We start from the raw sequence: 21,899 nt of genomic DNA, 5'->3' as shown, positions 1-21,899 counted from the left end.
GTTCTGTCCTGGGCAGGCATGAAGAGCAGACTGGCCTCTCACTCCAGAAACATCCTGCTTCACCAGTGCGGCTAGAGCCCAGCTTGGATTGGCAGCTTTTTTTGGAGTGAGAAGGAAGCCCCACTTCCGGGGTGCCCCCTCCTAGGCCTCCATTCAGGAACCAGTTCTGGAGTGCCATCACCACCACAAAGGGACGATGGAGCGAGCAGGGAGTTTTGCCTCCATCCAAATCCACCCTGGACACCCACGACTGAAAAGGGCTGCCCACACGGGGCACCCTTTGCAGGAGAAAGCTGGGAGAGATGTCCAAGCTCAAGCCTTCCCACTGCTCTGTGGGGCCAGCCTATCCCAGCCTGGGATGGGACACATCTCTGTGTGCGCTCTGGGCTAAAGCCCTGGGAGCCAGGACGCCAGGCTGGAGCTGGGTTTCAGAGTAGCAGCCATGTTAGTCTGTATCAGCAAAAACAACGAGGAGTACCTGTGACACCTTAGAGACTAAAAAATGTATTTGGGCATAAGCGTTCGTGGGCTGGACCCTCCGATCCTGCAGCATGCCGCGCACCATGGCCCTGACTGTCCTGGTTGCACCTTTCACAGCAGGTCACTCCAGAGCAGCGACTCTGGTGATACTGGAGGAGAACCTGCCCTCGCCTCTGCGGTTATAAGGCAAGACAGCTGTGCTGGAACTCAGCTGACGGCCTGGGAAGGATTCCCTGTGCCGTGGGGCAACAGGCATTGCCTGCCCTCAGGAGTGCTGTACTCAGAGCTGCCATGAGAGGTCCTCTGGCTGACAAGCTGTGAATCAATGGAGCTGGTTGAGGAGTGAGGAGCAGGAGCCCTTTGTGCACAGGCTAGTGCACTGCACTGATGCCGCGGCTCGCGGGTGCTCCGTGCGAAGGACCCTACTGCAGCTAGACACAACCGGCGCCCAGCGTTGCTGAGGAAACGAATGTGACGTGTGCACCCCCACTGAAACCAGGGGTGCCTCTTAGCTGACTGCTGGAGGGGAAACAGAGCTGTGTCTCGTGCACATTCACCATCGCTCGCACACTCACACACAACACTGCCTGGGAGCAGGGCTTTCCAAAAGCAAAGATCGCACACACACACCCCAACTCCCAAGAGAAAGCAGCTGCTGTCGTGGAGCTGAAAGGTCCTGGGGAAACACATCACAACACACAGCTAGCAGAATGGAATCTACCCGGACAAGCTCCTCTCCTCCCCATCAATGCTCCGCTGGTGCAGATCTGCTCGGAGCTACACCAGTGTGAATGCACAGACCTCCTCAGTGACCCCCGAGAGCGTCTCCTGCTGACATGATGTGACGAAGTGGGACTGTTCTTAATGTTTCCTCTGAATAGTGTGGGGGTGCCTCAGTTTCCCCTAGGCAGTTCTTAAGTATCTAGGTGGTGGGGTAAGGGTGTATGATCATTGCAGAGCCCTAGAGGGCATGTGTGTGCAGGAGTCTGGACACAGAGAATGGGCGACACCCTGTTTCCTGGCAACTGATGGCCTGGGCCCTTCCCCCCCTGCAAGGTGAGAGCTGAAGGGTTGGAGAACAAAGGAATCAGGTGACCTCCTGGCCCGGGAAAGGAACAAAGCCCAGAGGAGGAGGGGCTGGAGGGGTTTTCAGTTTGGGGCTGGCTGGGACATGGAGTGAAGTGCAGACGTGGTTGTCTGGCTCACTACCCCCCAAAATGGACCCAGCTGAGGGGTCCCGTTCTCTGCACCTGCAAGCTCTGTGTTAGACCATGTTCCTGTCGTCTAATAAACCTTCTGTTTTACTGGCTGGCTGAGAGTCACGTCTGACTGCGAAGTTGGGGTGCAGGACCCTCTGGCTTCCCCAGGAGCCCCGCCTGAGCGGACTCGCTGTGGGAAGCGCACGGAGGGGCAGAGGATGCTGAATGCTCCGAGGTCAGACCCAGGAAGGTGGAAGCTGTGTGAGCTGTGTGTCCTGAAGACAGGCTGCTCACAGAAAGGCGACTGCCCCAGAGTCCTGACTGGCTTCATGGGGAGCAGTTCCAGAGCATCGCCCAGGGACTCCGTGACAACTGGTGGCAGCGGTGGGATGTACTGCACCCCGTGGATGGCGCTTCCTGCAGTAAGTGACTGGGGAGCAGTAACACGAAGGGGGATTGCCGAGGACTAGGCCTGCTGAAGGCTCAGAGAGGAGCGGTTTCGGGGGGCGGTTAACCCCTGGGAGTGTGTGACCAGCGAGAAGGACTGTGCAGTAGCAGGGTTCCCCTGGGGATTGCAGCAAGCAGTCCAAGGGGCGGAGGAGTCTGCAGCTCGACCCTGGCAAAGAGGTGGTGACCTCGAGAAGGGCTGGCACACTAGGGGTTCTCCCTGGAAACCGTGGGGAGCTGAGAACACACGGGCCTGTGAGTCCACAACAACTTGGGAGGAGCGGAGTGATGGCCTGTCACCGTCTCCTTAAGAAGGACATTGTAACCCTGTGCAAAAAGAGAGGGTTGAGCGTTGGAAAGTGCACCAAAGCAGAGTTAATCGTGCAGCTGGAGGAGGATGACCGCTCTAAGGAACAGATTCCTGACCCCAACTGGGGCTATAGCAGGATCTGGGAGCAGCTGAAGCAGGAGCCAGGCATCGCCAAGACTCCTGTCCCCGACCAGACGAGGGTCTTCACGATCGGGTTCCCCATCGGGGGATCGAGACGGACGGGATTGGAGCTGAGTCTGAGAGAGCAAGAGGACTGTGAGAGACAGCGAGAGCCCGAGAAAGAGCTGCAGAAGCAGCAGCAGCATGAACTGGCGGTGGGGGAGCGGAGAGGCCTAGGGGACCCCTCAGGGGTGAGTGGGGATAGACCCCGGGGGGCCAGTTCCGCAGGGAACCTCGAGACTAAATTGCTGCCCCTGGTTAAGGGGGGGGGTTTGGATGCCCACCTCACTGCCTTTGAGCAGGCTGGCGATTTGAACCAAGGGGGCCCTGCGGAAAAGCCCCGGTGTCTAGCTCCCTTGCTGGGTCCCAAGGCCTTAGACTCCGTCAGCCAGATGGTTGCGGATGTGGACAGGCTCCCACTCCTGACCCCAACCTATATGTCTGTGTGGAGTTTCCTGGGGCCAGGCCCCCCGGACCTCCAGTGGGAGCAGAAGGTGATGGTCAATGGGGAGACATTCTTGGGGTGGCCAAAGGGCATGGGCTGCATAAACCTTCCCACATGCGGCCTGCGAGTGCTATCGACCACCCCTGACCTAAGGGAGGGCGTGAAACTGGAAGGGCCTGGTGTAACTCCTACCAAGGAATGGGAGAGATGCTGGGGCATCCATGGGAACGTTGGTGGCTTCGAACTTCCCCAGGTCACCGGCTAAAGTGACCCCGCTTAGTTCGATCTCGAAGGGGGGAGAGATGTGACGAAGTGGGACTGTTCTTAATGTTTCCTCTGAATAGTGTGGGGGTGCCTCAGTTTCCCCTAGGCAGTTCTTAAGTATCTAGGTGGTGGGGTAAGGGTGTATGATCATTGCAGAGCCCTAGAGGGCATGTGTGTGCAGGAGTCTGGACACAGAGAATGGGCGACACCCTGTTTCCTGGCAACTGATGGCCTGGGCCCTTCCCCCCCTGCAAGGTGAGAGCTGAAGGGTTGGAGAACAAAGGAATCAGGTGACCTCCTGGCCCGGGAAAGGAACAAAGCCCAGAGGAGGAGGGGCTGGAGGGGTTTTCAGTTTGGGGCTGGCTGGGACATGGAGTGAAGTGCAGACGTGGTTGTCTGGCTCACTACCCCCCAAAATGGACCCAGCTGAGGGGTCCCGTTCTCTGCACCTGCAAGCTCTGTGTTAGACCATGTTCCTGTCGTCTAATAAACCTTCTGTTTTACTGGCTGGCTGAGAGTCACGTCTGACTGCGAAGTTGGGGTGCAGGACCCTCTGGCTTCCCCAGGAGCCCCGCCTGAGCGGACTCGCTGTGGGAAGCGCACGGAGGGGCAGAGGATGCTGAATGCTCCGAGGTCAGACCCAGGAAGGTGGAAGCTGTGTGAGCTGTGTGTCCTGAAGACAGGCTGCTCACAGAAAGGCGACTGCCCCAGAGTCCTGACTGGCTTCATGGGGAGCAGTTCCAGAGCATCGCCCAGGGTCTCCGTGACACATAGCTACCGCCACTCACAGGGGCTGGAGTAATTCAAGGGACGGGAGAGCTCTCCCATCTGCACTAGCAGCCCTACAGTGGCACAGCTGCACTGTAAGCTGTCTAGTGTAGCCATAGCCTGGGTTACCATGAGCTCAGCTGTGCAGGTCTCAGAGGGAGCTATAAAAAAAAGCTGTGAAACATCATGGCTTTAAAGTCTGATATCAGAGGCCCTTCTAGTGCAGGAAACAAATGCAGAATATCCCATCAGGCTGCAGAAATCCCCCTTTGCAGGCAGGGGATAACGTTCCCTCTCTTGCCCTGCAGGGCTGGGTAACCTGGCTTTAAATCAGGACAGAGAAGAGCTGTCCCTGGGGCAGGGCTGAGTCCTGCCTACCCTGGGCCGTGGCATCCTCTGTCCTCTGAAACTGCTCCGGGTGGGTCCGTCCCGGGGAGATGGATTGTGGGCTCAGGGCAGGTGAAAAGGTCTCATGGCTCAGCTGTTTGCCCTACGGTGCTGATTCATCACAGAGACTCTGTGCCAGGCATGCCACAAGAGGGACGCAGCACCTCCCGGCCAGCAACTGCCAGAGCCAGCCCTTAGGAGCTGCTCATCCCAGTGGGCCTGCGGGGAACAATCAGAGCCCACTCACCATACGCTGCTGCTTTTGCTGCTGCTGCTGCCTGGCTTCCAGCTCCTGGGTCACAAGGGAAGAGAGTCAGGGCTCTGAGATGGGGAACGCAGGCTCTGAGATGGGGAACGCAGCCTCACAGGCCCATCGGCTGGGCTAGTCAAGCACATTTACCTGCAATCCCTGGGACACCTGCAACTCCAGGGAGACCCCCAACGCCAGGCACCAGGCCTCCGAGACCTCCGACTCCGGGGATGCCAGCAGCACCAGGCACGACACCAGCACCTGCAGAGAGCACAGGAGCCAGACGAGCATCAGCACTCTGGTGCAGGGAGTGCAGAACGGCCCAAATCCCAGCAGAATCAGTGGCCAGGGTTACAAAGTCAGGGTCCACTCCAGAGTGAATGGAGCAGCAAGCTGCCCGCAGTGTCCCGGAGGGGCCCCGCTCACCAGGCTTCCCTACCAGTGCCCCTGCCTGTTGTGGAACGGCACAGTGAGGCCAGGCCTCCCAGCCCCCCATCCAGGCAGGTCTCGCAGAGAACGTCTTTCTCTCTGGCTACACTGTGTCGCCCCATACACCAGTCGTTACGTCCTTCATGGTGCACGTTCTCCCAGCTGTACGCGAGGCCTGGATGGCAGCGCAGGGCTGGAGCAGCGTGCCCAGGCTGACGTGCTGGGCCCATTAGTCCCTGTTGCCCTGTATCATTGCTGAGTCTAACACCACAATGGCGCTGCTGCCAAAGAGGCCTGGGACAGAGCAGCCCACATGCCCCCGCCGGCCAGAGCGGTGCAGGACGTGAGCACACACATGCTGCCCACCCCCTCCGGGTGGCAGGGGAAGTCCAGTGGGACACCAGCACCTGGCCTTCAGGGGACCCCTCTCCTGGATCTCCAACTGGGTTCACTGGTCCTGCAGTGGGACCTTAACCCTACCCTGAGGCACTCCCAGCCTCACATCCCTAGGCTTTCCCCACTGCCTCATGCTGTGAGCTGCAGGCCCCATCTGCTCTGCAGTGCCATGGCTCACAGTGAGGGCTCTGCCGGGCTGTACTGGGTGGTGCAGGGACAGTCTGAGGGGCACACCCCAGAGCTGTGGTTGGCAGGTCAGGGTGGGGGTCTCAGGCTTTCGCTCTGGCTCTCTGGAAAGCCCCAAGGTGGGTTGGCCCTGATGCCCCATCACTCCCTGCCTCCTGCTCACGTACACTCTAGCCCACAATGGCACCCCAGGGCTGGGGTTTCCAGCAGCCGTGGCTCCTTCGCAGGCTGAATGGGAACAGGGGTCCCTGGTGCTGCTGCCCATGGATGGAGCTGGGGTCTGCAAAGAGCAGGTTTATCCATCCGTCTCCATGCTGCCTTCCCAAGGGAGCCCGTTACCCGCCTGGCTCCTGCCAAACACACCACTCGGTTCCCTTTGGTGGTGCAGGCTCCGCAGTGCCACTCTCTAGCATCTTGGCCCATGCCCACCACCATGGCATCTAGGCTCAGGCAACTCACCATATTTAGCTGCTGCTTTAGCTGCTGCTACCTGAGCTCCAACTCCTGGAGACACAAATAAGAAGACGTTCAGAGATCTGGACTTCATCACATGCCTGCAGAACAGCCGCCCCCAGACCCCATCGGCCACCCTCCAAACCCTGGCCACCCCCGTACTGAGCCAGAGAGACCCTCCTGGGTCTGCCTGTCACGTGAGGGGAACTCGTCCTTGGTGTCTGTGAAGGCGCCTTCCCTGCAGCAACCTGGCCTCTCCCCCATGGAGAGGCACAGAGTCAAGGAGCCCTGGCCACCGCCCAGACACCTGGCCTCCACACTGAGAGCAATCCTACTGCCACGCACCTCGCCCTCCCCTGGAGCCAGCCCCATGCTCCCTCCCCCGAGAGTCAACTCTTCTCCCCTGCCCCAGCCACTCCCCCTCCCTTGAGTTAGCCCACCACTTCCCCAGAGCCAGCCCCATGCCCCTTCTCCCCCTCCCCCCAAAGCCAGTCCCTCTACCCCCTCCCCCAGAGCCAGCCCCATGCCCGTCCCCACAGAGCGGCCTGCAGCCTGAGCAGACTGGGAGGAAGGCTGGCTGGCCAGTCGCAGGGCCTGGCTCAAGGCCCCATTCCTGTGCCAAAGAGCGTGGGAGGCTCTAGGCAGCTGCCCCCTCGGCTCAGAGAGCTGCTCCCTGGGAAGAGGCCAAGCAGCGCACCTGTCCCTGTTGGGTATCCTGCCTTTCCCGCAGCACCAGCACCTAGCCCACCTGGTCCGTACCCTGCAACCACAAAGATCAGAGGACTCTGTTAGACCGTCCCATCAAGGCAGGCTGTGATGGGAGCAGGGCAGCTCAAAGGGCAGGGCATGCCAAGGCAGCCTGGGGATGTGGCAGAGTCCTGCTAGGTGGGAGCCAGATTTCCAAACGTCTTGGAGTGAGGCTGGCTGAGGCGTGAGGCATGTCCTCGGGGATGGCCAGTGCTCAGCTTACCGAGCCGCCGGAGGGAGCCAGGCTGGGGCCTCAGGACATCTGGCTTACAGCCCTGCGCTGCCGGGATGCCAGGAATTCAGGGAGACGGCTCCAGTTTGGGCCAGCCTCCAACTGGGAGATGTGCACAGTTGTCAGCATTCTTCCTCCCCTGCAAGTTGGCCCAGGGAGGCCGCTGCTCTGCACGGGGAGCAGGAGGGTGCATGGGCCTCCAGGAGGGGAGACTTGCACTCAGGTCTCAGGTAACAAAGTACAGCAATCAACAAACCCTGCTCTCCTCATGGAGCCCCTGGTCTGGCTGCTGACCTTGCTGGGGCTTCGATTGCACATGTGGCCAGGTCACTGTAGGTGGGTCACAGCACCGTCCCTTCTCTGCCTGGCAGCCCTGGGGCCAGCGCTGACTATGGGCGCAGGGACGTGGAGCCACAGCCCTGCACAGTCAACTCCAGCGAAGCAGGCACTGGCAGTGACAGCTTCTGGGCCCAGAGTCCCTGGCCTGGCTGAGCTGTACTCATTGCAGGACCACAGCAGGGCAGAACAAAGGCAGCTCTGAGCCACCTTCACCCTCCCCAATGCCAGGCCACCAGCGCTGCCCTGGTCCCAGCTCCAGGGGTCACTTGGGCAGGCAGGGATCACAGAGACACCCCTTTGAACAAGAGGATGGGAAGCGGGTGCCCGAGAGGTAAAAGCTGCCTTGTGCTGGGGGAGCAGTGCTCAGCACCCGCATCTCCAGGCTAGGAGCTTGTCAGCATGACAGGGAGCAGCCCCAGTGCTCTCTGCTTGGTGTGTCTGGCACTGTGCGTCCTGAGACCCTCCCAAGGTGGGAGGCCAGGTCGTGTGAGCAGGCAGAGCTTTCCCTCAGCTGGGGGAAGGGCAGGGCTCACATGGGCTATCTGAGCAGCCCCCGAACCGCCTGCAGCCCTGTGCAAACCTCTGTCAGCTCGCCTGGCCTCTCCAGACCCCAGCTGCTCGGGGATTTGGTGCCAGCTCACAGCCTGGCTGGCCACAGGTCTCAGCTAGTAGGAGACTCCTCCCATCGGCCACCCTGGACAGGTGTCGGCACGGACCCCTCTGAGGTTTGGAACAGCTAGGGACTCATCCAATGGCTATGGACTCATCCCTCGTCTCTGCTGGGAAGCTGCGTTTAGGATTAGAAGGGGGAAGTCACAGATGGCCCTGACCTTATCCTGGGAGGGCAGAGAATGAAAGAGCACTCACCGTAAGGCAGCTTTCCAGTGCTGTAGGGCAGCCCATAGCCACCTAGCGAGAAAAAACACACGGGGACGGGCGGTGAGTGCAGCAGCCTGTGCGTGTGAGCTCCATCCCACCTGCCCTGCAGGCCCGGGGCATCGTGTCCCTGCCACTGCCAAGCAAGACCGGCACACCAGCCACGCCATTCGAAGCCCAGCTCTGCTCCAGTTCAGAAGTGCCCCTTTTGCTAGCACTCTGTGGAACATGAGCTGTCCAAGCTTAACTCCAAGGGAGACTGTCTCAGAGCCACCTCTTCCTGCAGCAAGCGCCTGCAGACTCCACTTCCTGTCAGCCACTGGGCCAGGGTAGCGCCAGGCAGTGAGACCCCCGGCCCCACACTCCTGATAGTGGCAGCAGAACCCTCCCAGCTGGTTAGGGTGCCACTTCTCCGATGCTCTGGGGAGCTTCTGCCCCAGGCCGAGGACGGCACTTCCCACAGCCCACCTCCCAGCAGAGCATGTTTCTGAGCATGTCCCCCAGCGCAGGCTCAGCAAGGAGCCCCCGGAAGGCTCTGCAGTGAGAGTTGCTCCCTCTTGGCTCAGTGCTGGCCACAGCCAAATGAGAGGCTTCGGTGGAGTCAGTCTTTGGGAGTTCCTGCTGAGGTCAGCAAGGGGGCTGGGGCAGCATGTGGAGAGGAACATTGCCACTGGGGAGCAGGGGCAACATGTTGCAGTGGAACAGTCTCCTAGAGAAGGGCTGGGAGCCCCATCACATGGGACATATGAACCAAGGCTGGACAAACCACACGTCAATACGGAACTCCAGTAGCCTGGCTGCAGGGAGCAGGGCAGCCTGCTCCATCTCTAGAGTGAGCCAGGCAGGGCCTGGGGAGCCCAGTATCTGGGGGGACACCAGCCCCTCAGGGCTCTGGCAGGAGCAGATCGAGAAGAAGGAAGATTTAGGCCCAAAGGCTGAAGAGAGGCTGCTGGTTTCAGGAATCTCCATTTTTGGTGCCCAGCCTGAGACAACTTGATCTGAGCCCATGTTAAAAACTGTGGGCCTGAGCGCCACCAGAGCACTCGGGGGGGGGCGGGGCGGGGGGGGAGGTGTTTCTCCCCTGGCACCAGAGCCGTCTCCAGTCAGAGGGGGCTGGGGTGCAGGGATCAAAGTGAGTCAGAGCTTTGTTGCTCATGCCTCTGTGGGTGGAGAGTGCTCTCGCTCCTCCTGCAAGCCAACATGTGGAGACCAGATTTCCCTGAGCCCATTCCAGGCATTCCCACATCAACACGGCCCTGACAGAAAACAGAGCTCTCTGGCCAGATGCTGCTGTGAGCTCTGTGCTGGGGAGACTCCATTTTACAGGATTCTAGCAACCCACCAGTCCCTAGGGCTAGTTGTCTCCACATGCCCCACGGTACCATCGGCACCTGGACATGCCTGCCGGGCTCTTACTGGTGATAAGATAAGCAGGCTGAGCTGTGAGGCCATGTTAGTGCGCTGATCTCTGCCTGCCTGCGTGCTCCACAGACAGGGAAATTAAGGTACAGCACAGCCTGCTCAGAGACCACAGACTCAGCCTGGACTAGAACCAGCTCTCCCAAGCTCAGGCCTGCACCTGTCGGCCATGAGAGCTTTCTGATAATTGGCTAGGCAGTGGCGACGGCGGGATTTTGTTTCCTCAGCACTCTAAACAGAAGCAAAAGGCATCAATGGCTGCATTACTGGTCATCTGTGTGCTGGGAGCTCACACAGCCAGGAGTTATACACAGTTTGGGTGGTGAACAGCCTGGCCTCTCTGGGAGAAGGCTCACCAGGCTATGCTTGTGCCATGGCTGTGAGATTCCAGTCCGTTAGCCCCACGGGCTGCAAGTGGGGACATTGGCGGAGTACTGTGCTCACCAAACTCAGCCAGCAGCCCGAGGAGCATGAGTCTCTGAGCCTCAGACCACATGGCCTTGGTCAGCGCCCTACCAGACCAGAGCTGTTGCCCACAGAGAGCACCTATGTAACTCGAAATGCAACTCCGGGCCGGTCACCACTGACTGCAGCCTGCGAAGGAAGGGGATTTTCTCAACCGTGCAGGGAAAAAGTCAACTATGTGTGCCAGGCTGCAGGGAGCCTTCTCCTTCCAAGATGGCCGCTGGCCACTGACTCCAGTGAGGCCAGGGTTTTACCCACAGGTTCAGAGATGTGAAGGCCAGAGGGAGAACTGTGATCATCTAGGCCAGTGGTTTTCAAACTTTTTTTCTGGCGACCCAGTTGAAGAAAATTCTTGATGCCCGCGACCCACCGAGCTGGGGATGAGGGGTTTGGGGTGTGGGAGGGGGCTTAGGACGGGGCAGAGGATTGGGGTGCAGGGGTGAGGGCTGTGGGGTGGGGCCGGGAATGAGGGGTTCAGGGTGTAGGAGGGAGCTCTGGGCTGGGGCAGAGGATTGGGGTGCGGGAGGGGGTCAGGGCTCTGGGCTGGGGGTGCAGGCTCTGGGATGGGGCCGGGGATGAAGGGTTTGGGGTGCAGGAGGGGGCTCTGGGTTTGTGGGGGGCTCAGATTTGGGGCAGGGGATTGGGGTGCTGGGTTGGGGCGCGGGCTGACCTTGGGTGGCTCCCGATCAGCAGTGTCATGGGGGTGCTAAGGCAGCATCCTGCCTGTCCTGGCACCGCAGACCGCGCTGCGCCTGGAAGCGGGCAGCAGCAGGTCCGGCTCCTAGGCAGAAGCACGCAAGTGGCTCCGCGCGACTCTCACCGGCAGGCACGTCCCCCCACCCCAGCTCCTACTGGCCGGGAACTGGCCAATGGGAATGCAGAGCAGGGGCTCAAGGTGGGGGCAGTGTGCAGAGCCCATGGCCCCCCTGCCTAGGAGCCAGATCTGCTGCTGGCCGCTTCGGGGCACAGCTCGGTGTCAGACCAGGTAGGGACCAGCCTACCTTAGTTGGGCAGCACCCCCAACTGGACTTTTAACTGCCAAACCAGAGCTGCCGCGACCCAGTGCCTGGCATTCCACGACCCAGTTCTGAGTCGCGACCCGCAGTTTGAAAACCACTGATCTAGTCTGACCCTGCATAGCACAGGCCAGAGACCTGCCCTGAATTAATTCCTGGTTGCACTAGAGCAGAGCTTTTAGAAAACCAGCCAGTCTTGATTTAAAACTGGCCAGTGATGGAGAATCCACCCCAGCCCCTGGTAAGTTGTTCCAATGGGTAATTCCCCTCAGTGTTAACATTTTACACCGTATCTCCAGTCTGAATTTGTCTAGTTCCAACTTCCAGCCATTGGATCGTGTTAGACCTCTCTCTGCTAGCAGTAAGCGTTTGATCCAGTGAGGGGCCTAAACTCTCCAACTCCCATTGTCTTTCTCGGTCCTTAGGGAACAGTCCTATAAATGGTATCGAGACGAAGCCTAGAGAGTTCTACAAAACCTTAATGGGGCGCTTCGTACCTATGGAATGTAATAGGGACGGGCACCTCCTCTGTACGGTGTGTCGCAAACAGCCTGCAGCATCCCTGCGCAGGGACAGAATCCCCGCCTCGCCTGGGTGGGGCAGAGCAGAGCACTGGAGCTGGGCGGCATTTTTGTGTCTGAAAATGTTTCCCACCAAAAAATGGGAGGAAGCTGAAGATGAACCACAGCTTTGGTGTAACATTTTATTTTCAGGGATAGTTTTTGATTTTTCAGTGAAAAATTTTGAAACAATATAAAATGATGTTTTTGGTTTGCTTTCTGTTTTCCAAAAACAAATACCCTTGGGGATATTTTTTCCTAAGATTCCCCCCCCCCCGTATTCCTTTCCCTTTTTTCATTTTTCTTTTCTCACTGTGTAACTTATCGAAATGTTGAGAAAATTACAGTGAAAAAAGGTGGGAGAGGGAAGAGAAAGAAGAAAGTGGAAAGACATTGTCGAGCACTCAGTGGCAAAAACAAACATTCAAAATGTCAAAGAAATATTTTGTGAACATTTTTAAATTCCCTCTCCCCCCCCCAGTTTGAAACCCCCATAAACAGGGAACAACTTCACAATTCAAAAATTTGCAAGAAATTGTTGATTGCTGCCTATTGAAATAACCCACCGACAGGGCAAACAGATTCGTTACGGCCTGGGGTGTCCTATACCTGCCGGTCAGGTAGCTGCCACCATCACCAAGCTTTGCACTTGGAAATTTTACCTCAGCTCCCTTATTCCAAGGGTCCTGTCCTCTGGTACATACAGCAGGTGCTCTTCAAAGGCCACTGCGGGAAAACCCAGCCGCCACAGCTCCACTGCAGACTTCACAAACTCGGACTGTGATCATTACAAGTCAGCCCAGGAGTGAGTTAATTTAGAGTCCCTTCCAGCCAGGTCACAGGACAACCTGCCTCCAGCCGGGAAGCTCAACTTCTCCCAAAGCTCCTTGCCTGACGACTAGCGTTCCAACCAATACTCTCTGGTGGCTCCTCTTCAATACTGCCTTGTCAGACAACCCATGGAAAGGGAGAGGGCTGCTATTCCCCCAAGAGACACAGGGCGATCGCTACCTTGTCCACCAGCCTACAGAAAGGGTGATAGCTTCTTAGTCAAATAACTCACAGAAGGGGTGAGCTCAGCCTACTCTAAGATTAAATCGCTATTTGCTTCCTATTCTGATCACCAATGAAAAGGCACGTCTGCCTCGTGCAATAACCCACAGAAAGAGCGATCCCTGGGTGGGCGTGAGCTCAGGTGACTAGCCTGAGAATCTGCCTGAGCTGCAACATCCACACAACTGTTTTCAGTGCCCAGCTTGAGCCCGGCTAGCACCTGTCTCTCTGCCCAGGCTGGGAGGCTCGCTGCCAGCTGCACTGTCAACACACCCTAGGAAAAGCAAATCATTTCCTGTTCAAACAGCCACTGGAAAGGGCGAACGCTGCCTAGGCTGGAAATGGTGACAGTCAAATAGCCGATATATGTGACCATCGCTGCCTACTGGTGTAACCAGCAGAAAGGGCAATCACTGCCTATTCAGATAACCCACACAGAAGGTGATTTCTGCCGGTTCAGATAACCCCTAGAAAGGGCAATAGCTATCTAGTCAATTAACCAATAGAAAGCACTGGCGAGGCCAAGGCAAATAACCCTCCGAAAGAGTAATGTCATAAACATATAGAGAAGGGTAGCATAAAATCCCTCCTGGGCAGCTGTACTAAATCTTTACCTGTAAGGGGTTAAGAAGCTCAAATAACCTGGTTGGCACCTGACCAAAAGGACCAAATAAGGAAAGAAAATACTTTCAAATCTGGGGTGGGGGGAGGCTTTGTTTGTGCTCTTTTTGTTTGTTCCCTCTCCGGACAGCAAGAAAAGCCAAGCAGGGACAACATCTCCTGAAAATATACCTGGTATAATCCATCTACGAATTACAAAAATTGTAAGTGAGGCAAGGAAATGCATTAGGTTATCTTTTGTTTTTAGCTTGTGAATTTTCCCTATGCTAAGAGGTAGTTTTATTCCTGTTTTTGTAACTGTGAAGCTGAGTCCAGAGGGGAGTCCTCTGTGTTTTAAATCTTTTTATTACCCTGTAAAGTTACCTTCCATCCTGATTTTGTAAGTGTAATTCTTTTACTTTTTTCTTTATAATAAAGCGCTTCTTTTAAGAACCTGATTGATTTTAGTTTCCTAAAGGTAAAGGGTTTGGTCTGTGCTTACATTGTAACCAATTGGTTGATATATTATTCTCAAGCCTCCCCAGGAAAGGGGGTGAAGGGGCTTGAGGAGATATTTTGGGGGAAATAGGGACTCCAAGTGACCCTTTCCTGAATTTTTGTGTAAATCACTTGGTGGTGGCAGCAATACCGTCCAAGGACAAGGAAAGGAATTTGTGGAAAGTTTAGGAGGTTTTTCATGCGGATCCCCACATCTGTACCCCAGAGTTCAGAGTGGGGAGGGAACGCTGACAAGCAATCTCTCCTGAATCAAATAGCTGATAGAAAGGCCAAACAATGCCTAGTCAAAACACCAATCAAGTCATCGCTGCCCATTCAAATAACCAATAGGAAGGGGTATCAATGCCCAGCCAAATAACCCACAGAAAGGGCCACAGCATCATATCAAATAACACATAGAAAGGGAGATAGCATCCGAGTCAAATGACCAAATGGGCTATTGACACCTAGTCAAATGTCCCATAGAAAGGCTGTGTGTATCATATCAAATATCCTATAGAAAGGGTGATTGCTGATTATTGAAATAACCCACCGAAAGGACGATCAAAGTGTGGTCAAATAAACAGCAGAAAGGGTGATCCCTTTCAAATAACCGATATAAACCGTGATCACTGCCTAGTCACATAACCATAGGAAGAGCAATCACTACCTAAACAAATACCTCACATAAATGGCTTTCGACACTTAGTCAAATAACTATGGGAATAATTCATAAAAAGGCAATCACATACTATTCAAATAGCTTTAACAGGAGGATTGCTGACTAGTCAAATAACCTAGAGAGGGTAATCGCTGCCTACTGAAATAATGCATAGAAAGGGCAACAGATGCCTCGTCAACTAAACCATTGAAAGGGCAGATGCTGCTTATTCAGATTACTGGTGGCAATCGCGGCCTAGGCTAATAACAAATAGAAAGAGCTATCAACACCTGGTCAAACAACCCACAGAAAGGGTGAAAGCTGCCCATTCAAATAACTGGTAGGGAGGGCGATTACTGCCTAGTCAAACAGCTAACACATAGAGTGATTGCTACTTACACATAGAAAGGGTGATCACTGCTTCGGGCACAGCTACATGACAGGGCTTTCAGCAGCTCAGCTAGTGCAGAGGAGCTAAGCCAAGGGAGAGAGCTCTCCTGTCGACTTAGAATCATAGAATCATAGAATCATAGAATATCAGGGTTGGAAGGGACCTCAGGAGGTCATCTAGTCCAACCCCCTGCTCAAAAGCAGGACCCATCCCCAATTAAATCATCCCAGCCAGGGCTCTGTCAAGCCTGACCTTAAAAACTTCTAAGGAAGGAGATTCCACCACCTCCCTAGGCAATACACTGCAGTGTTTCACCACCCTCCTAGTGAAAAAGTTTTTCCTAATATCCAACCTAAACCTCCCCCACTGCAACTTGAGACCATTACTCCTTGTCCTGTCCTCTTCCACCACTGAGAATAGTCTAGAACCATCCTCTCTGGAACCACCTCTCAGGTAGTTGAAAGCAGCTATCAAATCCCCCCTCATTCTTCTCTTCCGCAGACTAAACAATCCCAGTTCCCTCAGCCTCTCCTCATAAGTCATGTGTTCCAGACCCCTAATCATTTTTGTTGCCCTTCGCTGGACTCTCTCAAATTTTTCCACATCCTTCTTGTAGTGTGGGGCCCAAAACTGGACACAGTACTCCAGATGAGGCCTCACCAATGTCGAATAGAGGGGGACGATCACGTCCCTCGATATGCTCGCTATGCCCCTACTTATACATCCCAAAATACCATTGGCCTTCTTGGCAACAAGGGCACACTGCTGACTCATATCCAGCTTCTTGTCCACTGTCACCCCTAGGTCCTTTTCCGCAGAACTGCTGCCTAGCCATTCGGTCCCTAGTCTGTAGCTGTGCATTGGGTTCTTCCATCCTAAGTGCAGGACCCTGCACTTATCCTTATTGAACCTCATCAGATTTCTTTTGGCCCAATCCTCCAATTTGTCTAGGTCCCTCTGTATCCTATCCCTGCCCTCCAGCGTATCTACCACTCCTCCCAGTTTAGTATCATCCGCAAATTTGCTAAGAGTGCAATCCACACCATCCTCCAGATCATTTATGAAGATATTGAACAAAACCGGCCCCAGGACCGACCCCTGGGGCACTCCACTTGACACCGGCTGCCAACTAGACATGGAGCCATTGATCCCTACCCGTTGAGCCCGACAATCTAGCCAACTTTCTACCCACCTTATAGTGCATTCATCCAGCCCATACTTCTTTAACTTGCTGACAAGAATACTGTGGGAGACCATGTCAAAAGCTTTGCTAAAGTCAAGATACAATACATCCACTGCTTTCCCTTCAACCACAGAACCAGTCATCTCATCATAGAAGGCGATTAGATTAGTCAGGCATGACCTTCCCTTGGTGAATCCATGCTGACTGTTCCTGATCACTTTCCTCTCATGTAAGTGCTTCAGGATTGATTCTTTGAGGACCTGCTCCATGATTTTTCCGGGGACTGAAGTGAGGCTCACTGGCCTGTAGTTCCCAGGATCCTCCTTCTTCCCTTTTTTAAAGATTGACACTACATTAGCCTATTTCCAGTCATCCGGGACTTCCCCCGTTCGCCACGAGTTTTCAAAGATAATGGCCAATGGCTCTGCAATCACAGCCGCCAACTCCTTTAGCACTCTCGGATGCAACTCGTCCGGCCCCATGGACTTGTGCACGTCCAGCTTTTCTAAATAGTCCCTAACCACCTCTTTCTCCACAGAGGGCTGGCCATCTATTGCCCATGTTGTGATGCCCAGCGCAGCAGTCTGGGAGCTGACCTTGTTCGTGAAGACAGAGGCAAAAAAAGCATTGAGTACATTAGCTTTTTCCACATCCTCTGTCACTAGGTTGCCTCCCTCATTCATTAAGGGGCCCACACTTTCCTTGGCTTTCTTCTTGTTGCCAACAGACCTGAAGAAACCCTTCTTGTTACTCTTGACATCTCTCGCTAGCTGCAGTCCAGGTGCGATTTGGCCCTCCTAATTTCATTCCTACATGCCCGAGCAATATTTTTATACTCTTCCCTGGTCATATGTCCAACCTTCCACTTCTTGTAAGCTTCTTTTTTAATTAATTAATGCATCCCCAATGAGCTATGTTAGCATGAGAAACTCTCCTGCCGACATAGCGCTGTCCCTGCCAGCACTTACATCGGTGTAAATTACATCACTTGGGGGGTGGTGAATTCACACCCGCAATCAACACAAGCTGTAGTGACCGAAGCTGTAGTGTGTACATAGCCTTAGCCAAAGAACTGATAGAAAGGGTGATTTCTGCCTACTCAAATAGCCATAAAAAGGGTGATCAAGGCCTACTCAAATGACACACAAAAAGGGCAATCACATCCCATTCCGTTATCTTTGCCTATGGAAATAACCCATAAAAAGGGTGATGATGATCTACTGAAATAACCAATACAGAGAGCGTCTGCCGTTCTTCAAAGGGCCATTGCTACCTAGTCATAGGCTAATTGCTGCCTAGTCAAATAGTGGACAGAAAGGGCAACCAGTGCGTAGTCAAATAAACAATAGAAAAGGGCAATCAGTGCATAGTCTACTAACCACAGAATGGGTGCGGCATCCTAGTCAAACAACCAACAGAAAAAGCACCTGAGGCCTCTTCAAAGAACCCATAGAAAGGGGGACTGAAGTCTAGACAAAGGGGGATTGAGGCCTAGACAGATAACCACAGAAAGGGGATTTGCAAAAAGAAAAGGAGTACTTGTGGCACCTTAGAGACTAACCAATTTATTTGAGCATAAGCTTTCGTGAGCTACAGCTCACTTCATCGGATGGGGATTGAGTCCTAGTCAAAGAACCCATCGAAAGGGGGATCATATCCTATTCAAATAAGCCTATGGGAAGGGCAATTGATACCTAGTCAAGGTAGAGCCCTTGCTGCCTATTCCAATAATCATAGAAGAGGTGAGTGCTACTGTCACAGAGCTGTACCTCAGGGAGGAACCCCTTCAGTGTACCAGAACTTGAAGGGGTCCCACTCCTCCTTCGGGTAGGCCATGTGGCCTCAACACCTTTAAGACTGAGCCTTTGGGCTCCAGCACTCCTGTTTCACTCCATGAGCTCTAAGATAGACTCCAGTTCTGAGATTTTCTGCCCTCTTCAGGGATCAGTGAACCTCAGAAGGTATTTGCAGGGACACCAGGCCGCCTTATTGAAACAAAGAAGTGTTTATTAGTCAACATCGGGAAGTCCTTAGGGTACAATAAAGAAGCAAAGGTTAAGGAATAGTCATAGAATATCAGGGTTGGAAGGGCCTTCTGGAGATCATCTAGTCCCACCCCCTGCTCAAAGCAGGACCAATCCCCAATTTTTGCCCCAGATCCCTAAATGGCCCCCTCAAGGATTGAACTCACAACCCTGGGTTTAGCAGGCCAATGCTCAAACCACCAAGCTATCCCTCCCCTCCATACTAACTAAAGCCTTTTTTCTATTGGGATCATTGACCCACAGAAAAAATCAGTTGCAGGCTACACACAGCCCTGTGGGGGGCGGAGGGGGAGGCTTGAGCCTTCCCCTAGGCTCTGGGGTGGGGACAGAAACCAGGGGTTCAGGGTGCAGGAGGGGGCTCCAGGCTGGGGCAGAGGGTGGGGGTGCGGGAGGGGGTGAGGGCTCCGGCTGGAAGTATGGGCTCTGGGGTGGGGCTGGGGAGGAAGGTTTGGGGTGCAGGAGGGGGCTAAGGGCTGGGGCCAAGGTGTTTGGAATGCGGGAGTGGCGTCAGGGCTGGGACAGGGCACTGGGGTGAGAGAAGGTTCAGGGTGCAGGCTCTGGGAGGAAGTTTGGGTGTGGGAGGGAGCTCAGGGCTGGGGCAGGGTGTTGGGGGTATGTGTGGGGGGTGCGGGATCTGGGAGGGAGTTAGGGTGCGGGAGGGGATTCCGACCTGGGGCAGGGGGTTCGGTGTGCGGGCTCCAGCTGGACGGTGCTTACTCCTGGTGGTTCCCGGTCGGCAGCGCAGCAGGCCTAGGGCAGGCTCCTGGCCTGCCCAGGCTCCGTGCTGCTCCCAGAAGCGGCCGCCATGTCCAGCCCCTAGGTAGAGGGTCCGGGGACTCTGCGCGCTGCCTGCACTCACAGGTGCTGTGGCCACAGCTCCTCGTGGCTGCGGTTCCCAGCCAATGGGAGCTGCAGAGCTGGCGCTGGGGGCGGGGGCAGTGTGCAGAGCTTCCCTGATCACCCCTGCTGCTACGGGCTACAGGGACATGGAGCCGACCCTTTCTTCTCCCTGCAGCAGGGCGAGCCGGCACTTGCTGCTCCAGCCCCATGGGGGGAGCGCCAAGGCTCCAGGTTTACGGCCCCCGGCGCGGAGACTTGCTGCGGGCCATATGAAATGAAGCAGCAGGCTGGATCTGGCCCATGGGCTATAGGTTCCCCTAAAGCCAGGGGTCCCTTGACTGTGCTGCTCTAGGAACCATCTTGATTTCTTTTCTGTCAATTTCTGCTCTTGTCTGTCAGTCCCAGGTCAGACCTATGTCTAGAGCCCTGCGCGGATACAAAATTTGTATCCACATCAGATTTGTGATCAGCAAAAATGGTCCATTATCCTCCTGCAGGACACCTACTGAGTTCACATGTTCTGCCTGCTGGAGTTTCCCATTGTTACGTGTCAATTGTTCAGTCCTTGGGGTTCCCACTGTCTTTCTGGATCCTCTATTGATAGGGGTCAGTTTCAACCAAAACAACACATTCATATCACCCCAGACAGTTATGTGACCCAAACACCTCATGTATCCTGCTTTGCCCTGGGAGCAGCATTTGAACCCCCCTGCAGTTGCATTCCCTAGTCGAGTAGGTCCTGTCATGCATAACGTTCATCAGAAAACTCCCACTTGGTCACAGCTACCTCGTCAGATGACTCATAGAACAGGGTTCAAATAACCACAGAAAGAGTGTTTGCTGCCTACTCAAATATTGACAGAAAAAGTGACTGGGGCCTATTCAATTAACCCACCAAAATTGCTACCTATGGAAACAGCCCCTGGAAAGTGTGATCGCTGTCTGTTCTGATAACCCATAGCAAGAGCAGCGGCTGTTTATTCAAACAACCCACAGAAGGTGTGATCAAGGCCTCACCACGTAAACGCTAGGACAGGCAGTAGCCGACTGAGGCCTATTCATTTTGACTGGACTTTTTGTACCAGGGAGTAATACCTAGCATCAAACCTTCATTTGTAGGCCTGGAGTTTGCAGGTGGAGACCCAGAATCCTCGTTCTCAGGGCAGTGGCCCTTTTTAACGGGGACATTCTATATTCCAACCTATGTTAGACGGTGGTCCGACTAGATGATCACAATGGTTAAGCTATGGAAGTCTATGAATAACCACCAGGACACAGGATGGTGCCTCCCGCCACAAGAAAGCTAACAACTTAGAAAATATCATCTGGTGTTAAATGTGCTTGGAGGGGCAGCTAGCCCCAACCCGCCCCACTCCTACCCCCCACACAGAGACCCATTTTGTGAAAAATGCCTTACTGTATCAAGCCTGGGGGCTTTTGCCCCTCAACCCCTATTTAGGCACCTCGAAAAATGTTCTGATTCAGTCTGGCCAACTGCAAGCATTCAAAAACAAGTCAGGCCCAAACTCCACAAAATCAGGAGACTAGCTTAAAAATAAGCCATGTGGAGGGTTCACAGGCAAGGGGAGGCTGGCGAAGCTGAGCTCAGAGCCCGTGAGATCATGGGAGACTTTAACAACACCCAGGAGGGTGAGACTCATGCTAAAATGGCAGTAGTTTACAGTGCAGGGGTAGCACTAACCAAACTAGAGTGCCTGGGAGAAAAAGCCCGGCTCCCTGCCCAGCTCCAGGTGCTTGGGTGTGGGGAGCGACCCCAGCACTCTGACAAGGGCTGCTACAGTTGCCTCGAGAGGAGGGTATTTCTGTGGAGGGCTGAGCAGAGAAGCAGAGGGACCCGGGCGTCAGCGCTTGGTGGGGAGCCCCGCAGCACGAAGGGAGGGGTGGGGGAGTGCTGCCTGGAGCAGGGAGACGCTGAGAGCATGGCTCCCCAGGGGGGCTATCTCCTGCGATTTATTAACGGTGGCTCCCCAGTAAGTGGGTCAGCCGGCGGCAACGCCGCATCTGGGCTCTGGGCCACTGGCGGGGCTGTGCTGCAGGAGCCAGGCGCTGCCTCAGCCATACATTGGTGGCTTGATCGTTAGCACCAGGCAGCCCATCAAAGACAGTCTGGAGCAGCGGCTAGGCGGCGGAAACCGTGCTGTGGGGCAGATGCCAGACAGCTCGGGGAGCGATCTCACTGAGTGGCTCTTTGGCTTCTCAGGAATCAGCAGCCCGGGCTGCTCAGGAAGAGAAGGGCCCTAATGAGTGTAACTCTGCCTCTGCGGGAGGAAGTCGGCCTGGTTCAAGTATTTCTGCCTCTCGCTGCGATGGGCCCCAGTGGGGGACTCTGGCGGGTCTGGTGAGGAGTTTCACATTGCACTGCCCTGTCTGTCTGGGACCCTGCCCAGCGCCAGGGGCTCAGGAAGTCAGGGTTGCCTCTCTCCAGGGAGGCTGCTACCAAAGCAGCAGTTTGTAACCATGCAACCAGTTATCCTCAGAGATAGGGCTTAAAAGCTACCCCTTGCAACAGCCCTGTGGGAGCAGCTCCCTGGCCTGGCTTTGACCCCGACCCCCTTCTTCCCGTCCGTCCGACGGCGGCATCTGCTGCAGTCCTGGATCAGCATGTTGCACAATAAACCTTGGCAACAGCAAGTTGCCTCAGCCTGCCAGGAAAGACATTGCAGCGCTCCCAGGGCCTAAGGGCCCAGGCTGCTACCTGCAGGAGCTCCCAGGCCTCACCCTGCTTGTCTCTGGACAGCCCGGCCAAGGCATGCACCCAA

General features: G+C 55.2%; 1 protein-coding gene across 6 annotated transcripts in view; it reads right to left on the bottom strand.

Moving 5' to 3' along the window:
- The window catches only part of ELN (elastin), a 96,751-nt gene that overhangs the window by 43,841 nt on the left and 31,011 nt on the right, over positions 1-21,899 (bottom strand). For 5 of the 6 annotated variants that reach the window (XM_048823897.2, XM_048823886.2, XM_048823887.2 and 2 more), the window contains 5 exons: positions 8,380-8,421; positions 6,892-6,954; positions 6,201-6,245; positions 4,881-4,991; positions 4,728-4,772 (listed from right to left, as the gene is read on the bottom strand). In XM_048823897.2, the coding sequence (XP_048679854.1) occupies positions 4,728-4,772; positions 4,881-4,991; positions 6,201-6,245; positions 6,892-6,954; positions 8,380-8,421 (306 nt within the window). The remainder of the gene's footprint in view (positions 1-4,727; positions 4,773-4,880; positions 4,992-6,200; positions 6,246-6,891; positions 6,955-8,379; positions 8,422-21,899) is intronic. The other variant, XM_048823884.2, reaches the window with a different exon arrangement.

The sequence above is a fragment of the Caretta caretta genome, chromosome 17 (genome assembly GCF_965140235.1).
Source record: "Caretta caretta isolate rCarCar2 chromosome 17, rCarCar1.hap1, whole genome shotgun sequence".
Lineage (NCBI taxonomy): Eukaryota > Metazoa > Chordata > Testudines > Cheloniidae > Caretta > Caretta caretta.
This window is presented reverse-complemented; position numbering and strand designations above follow the sequence as displayed.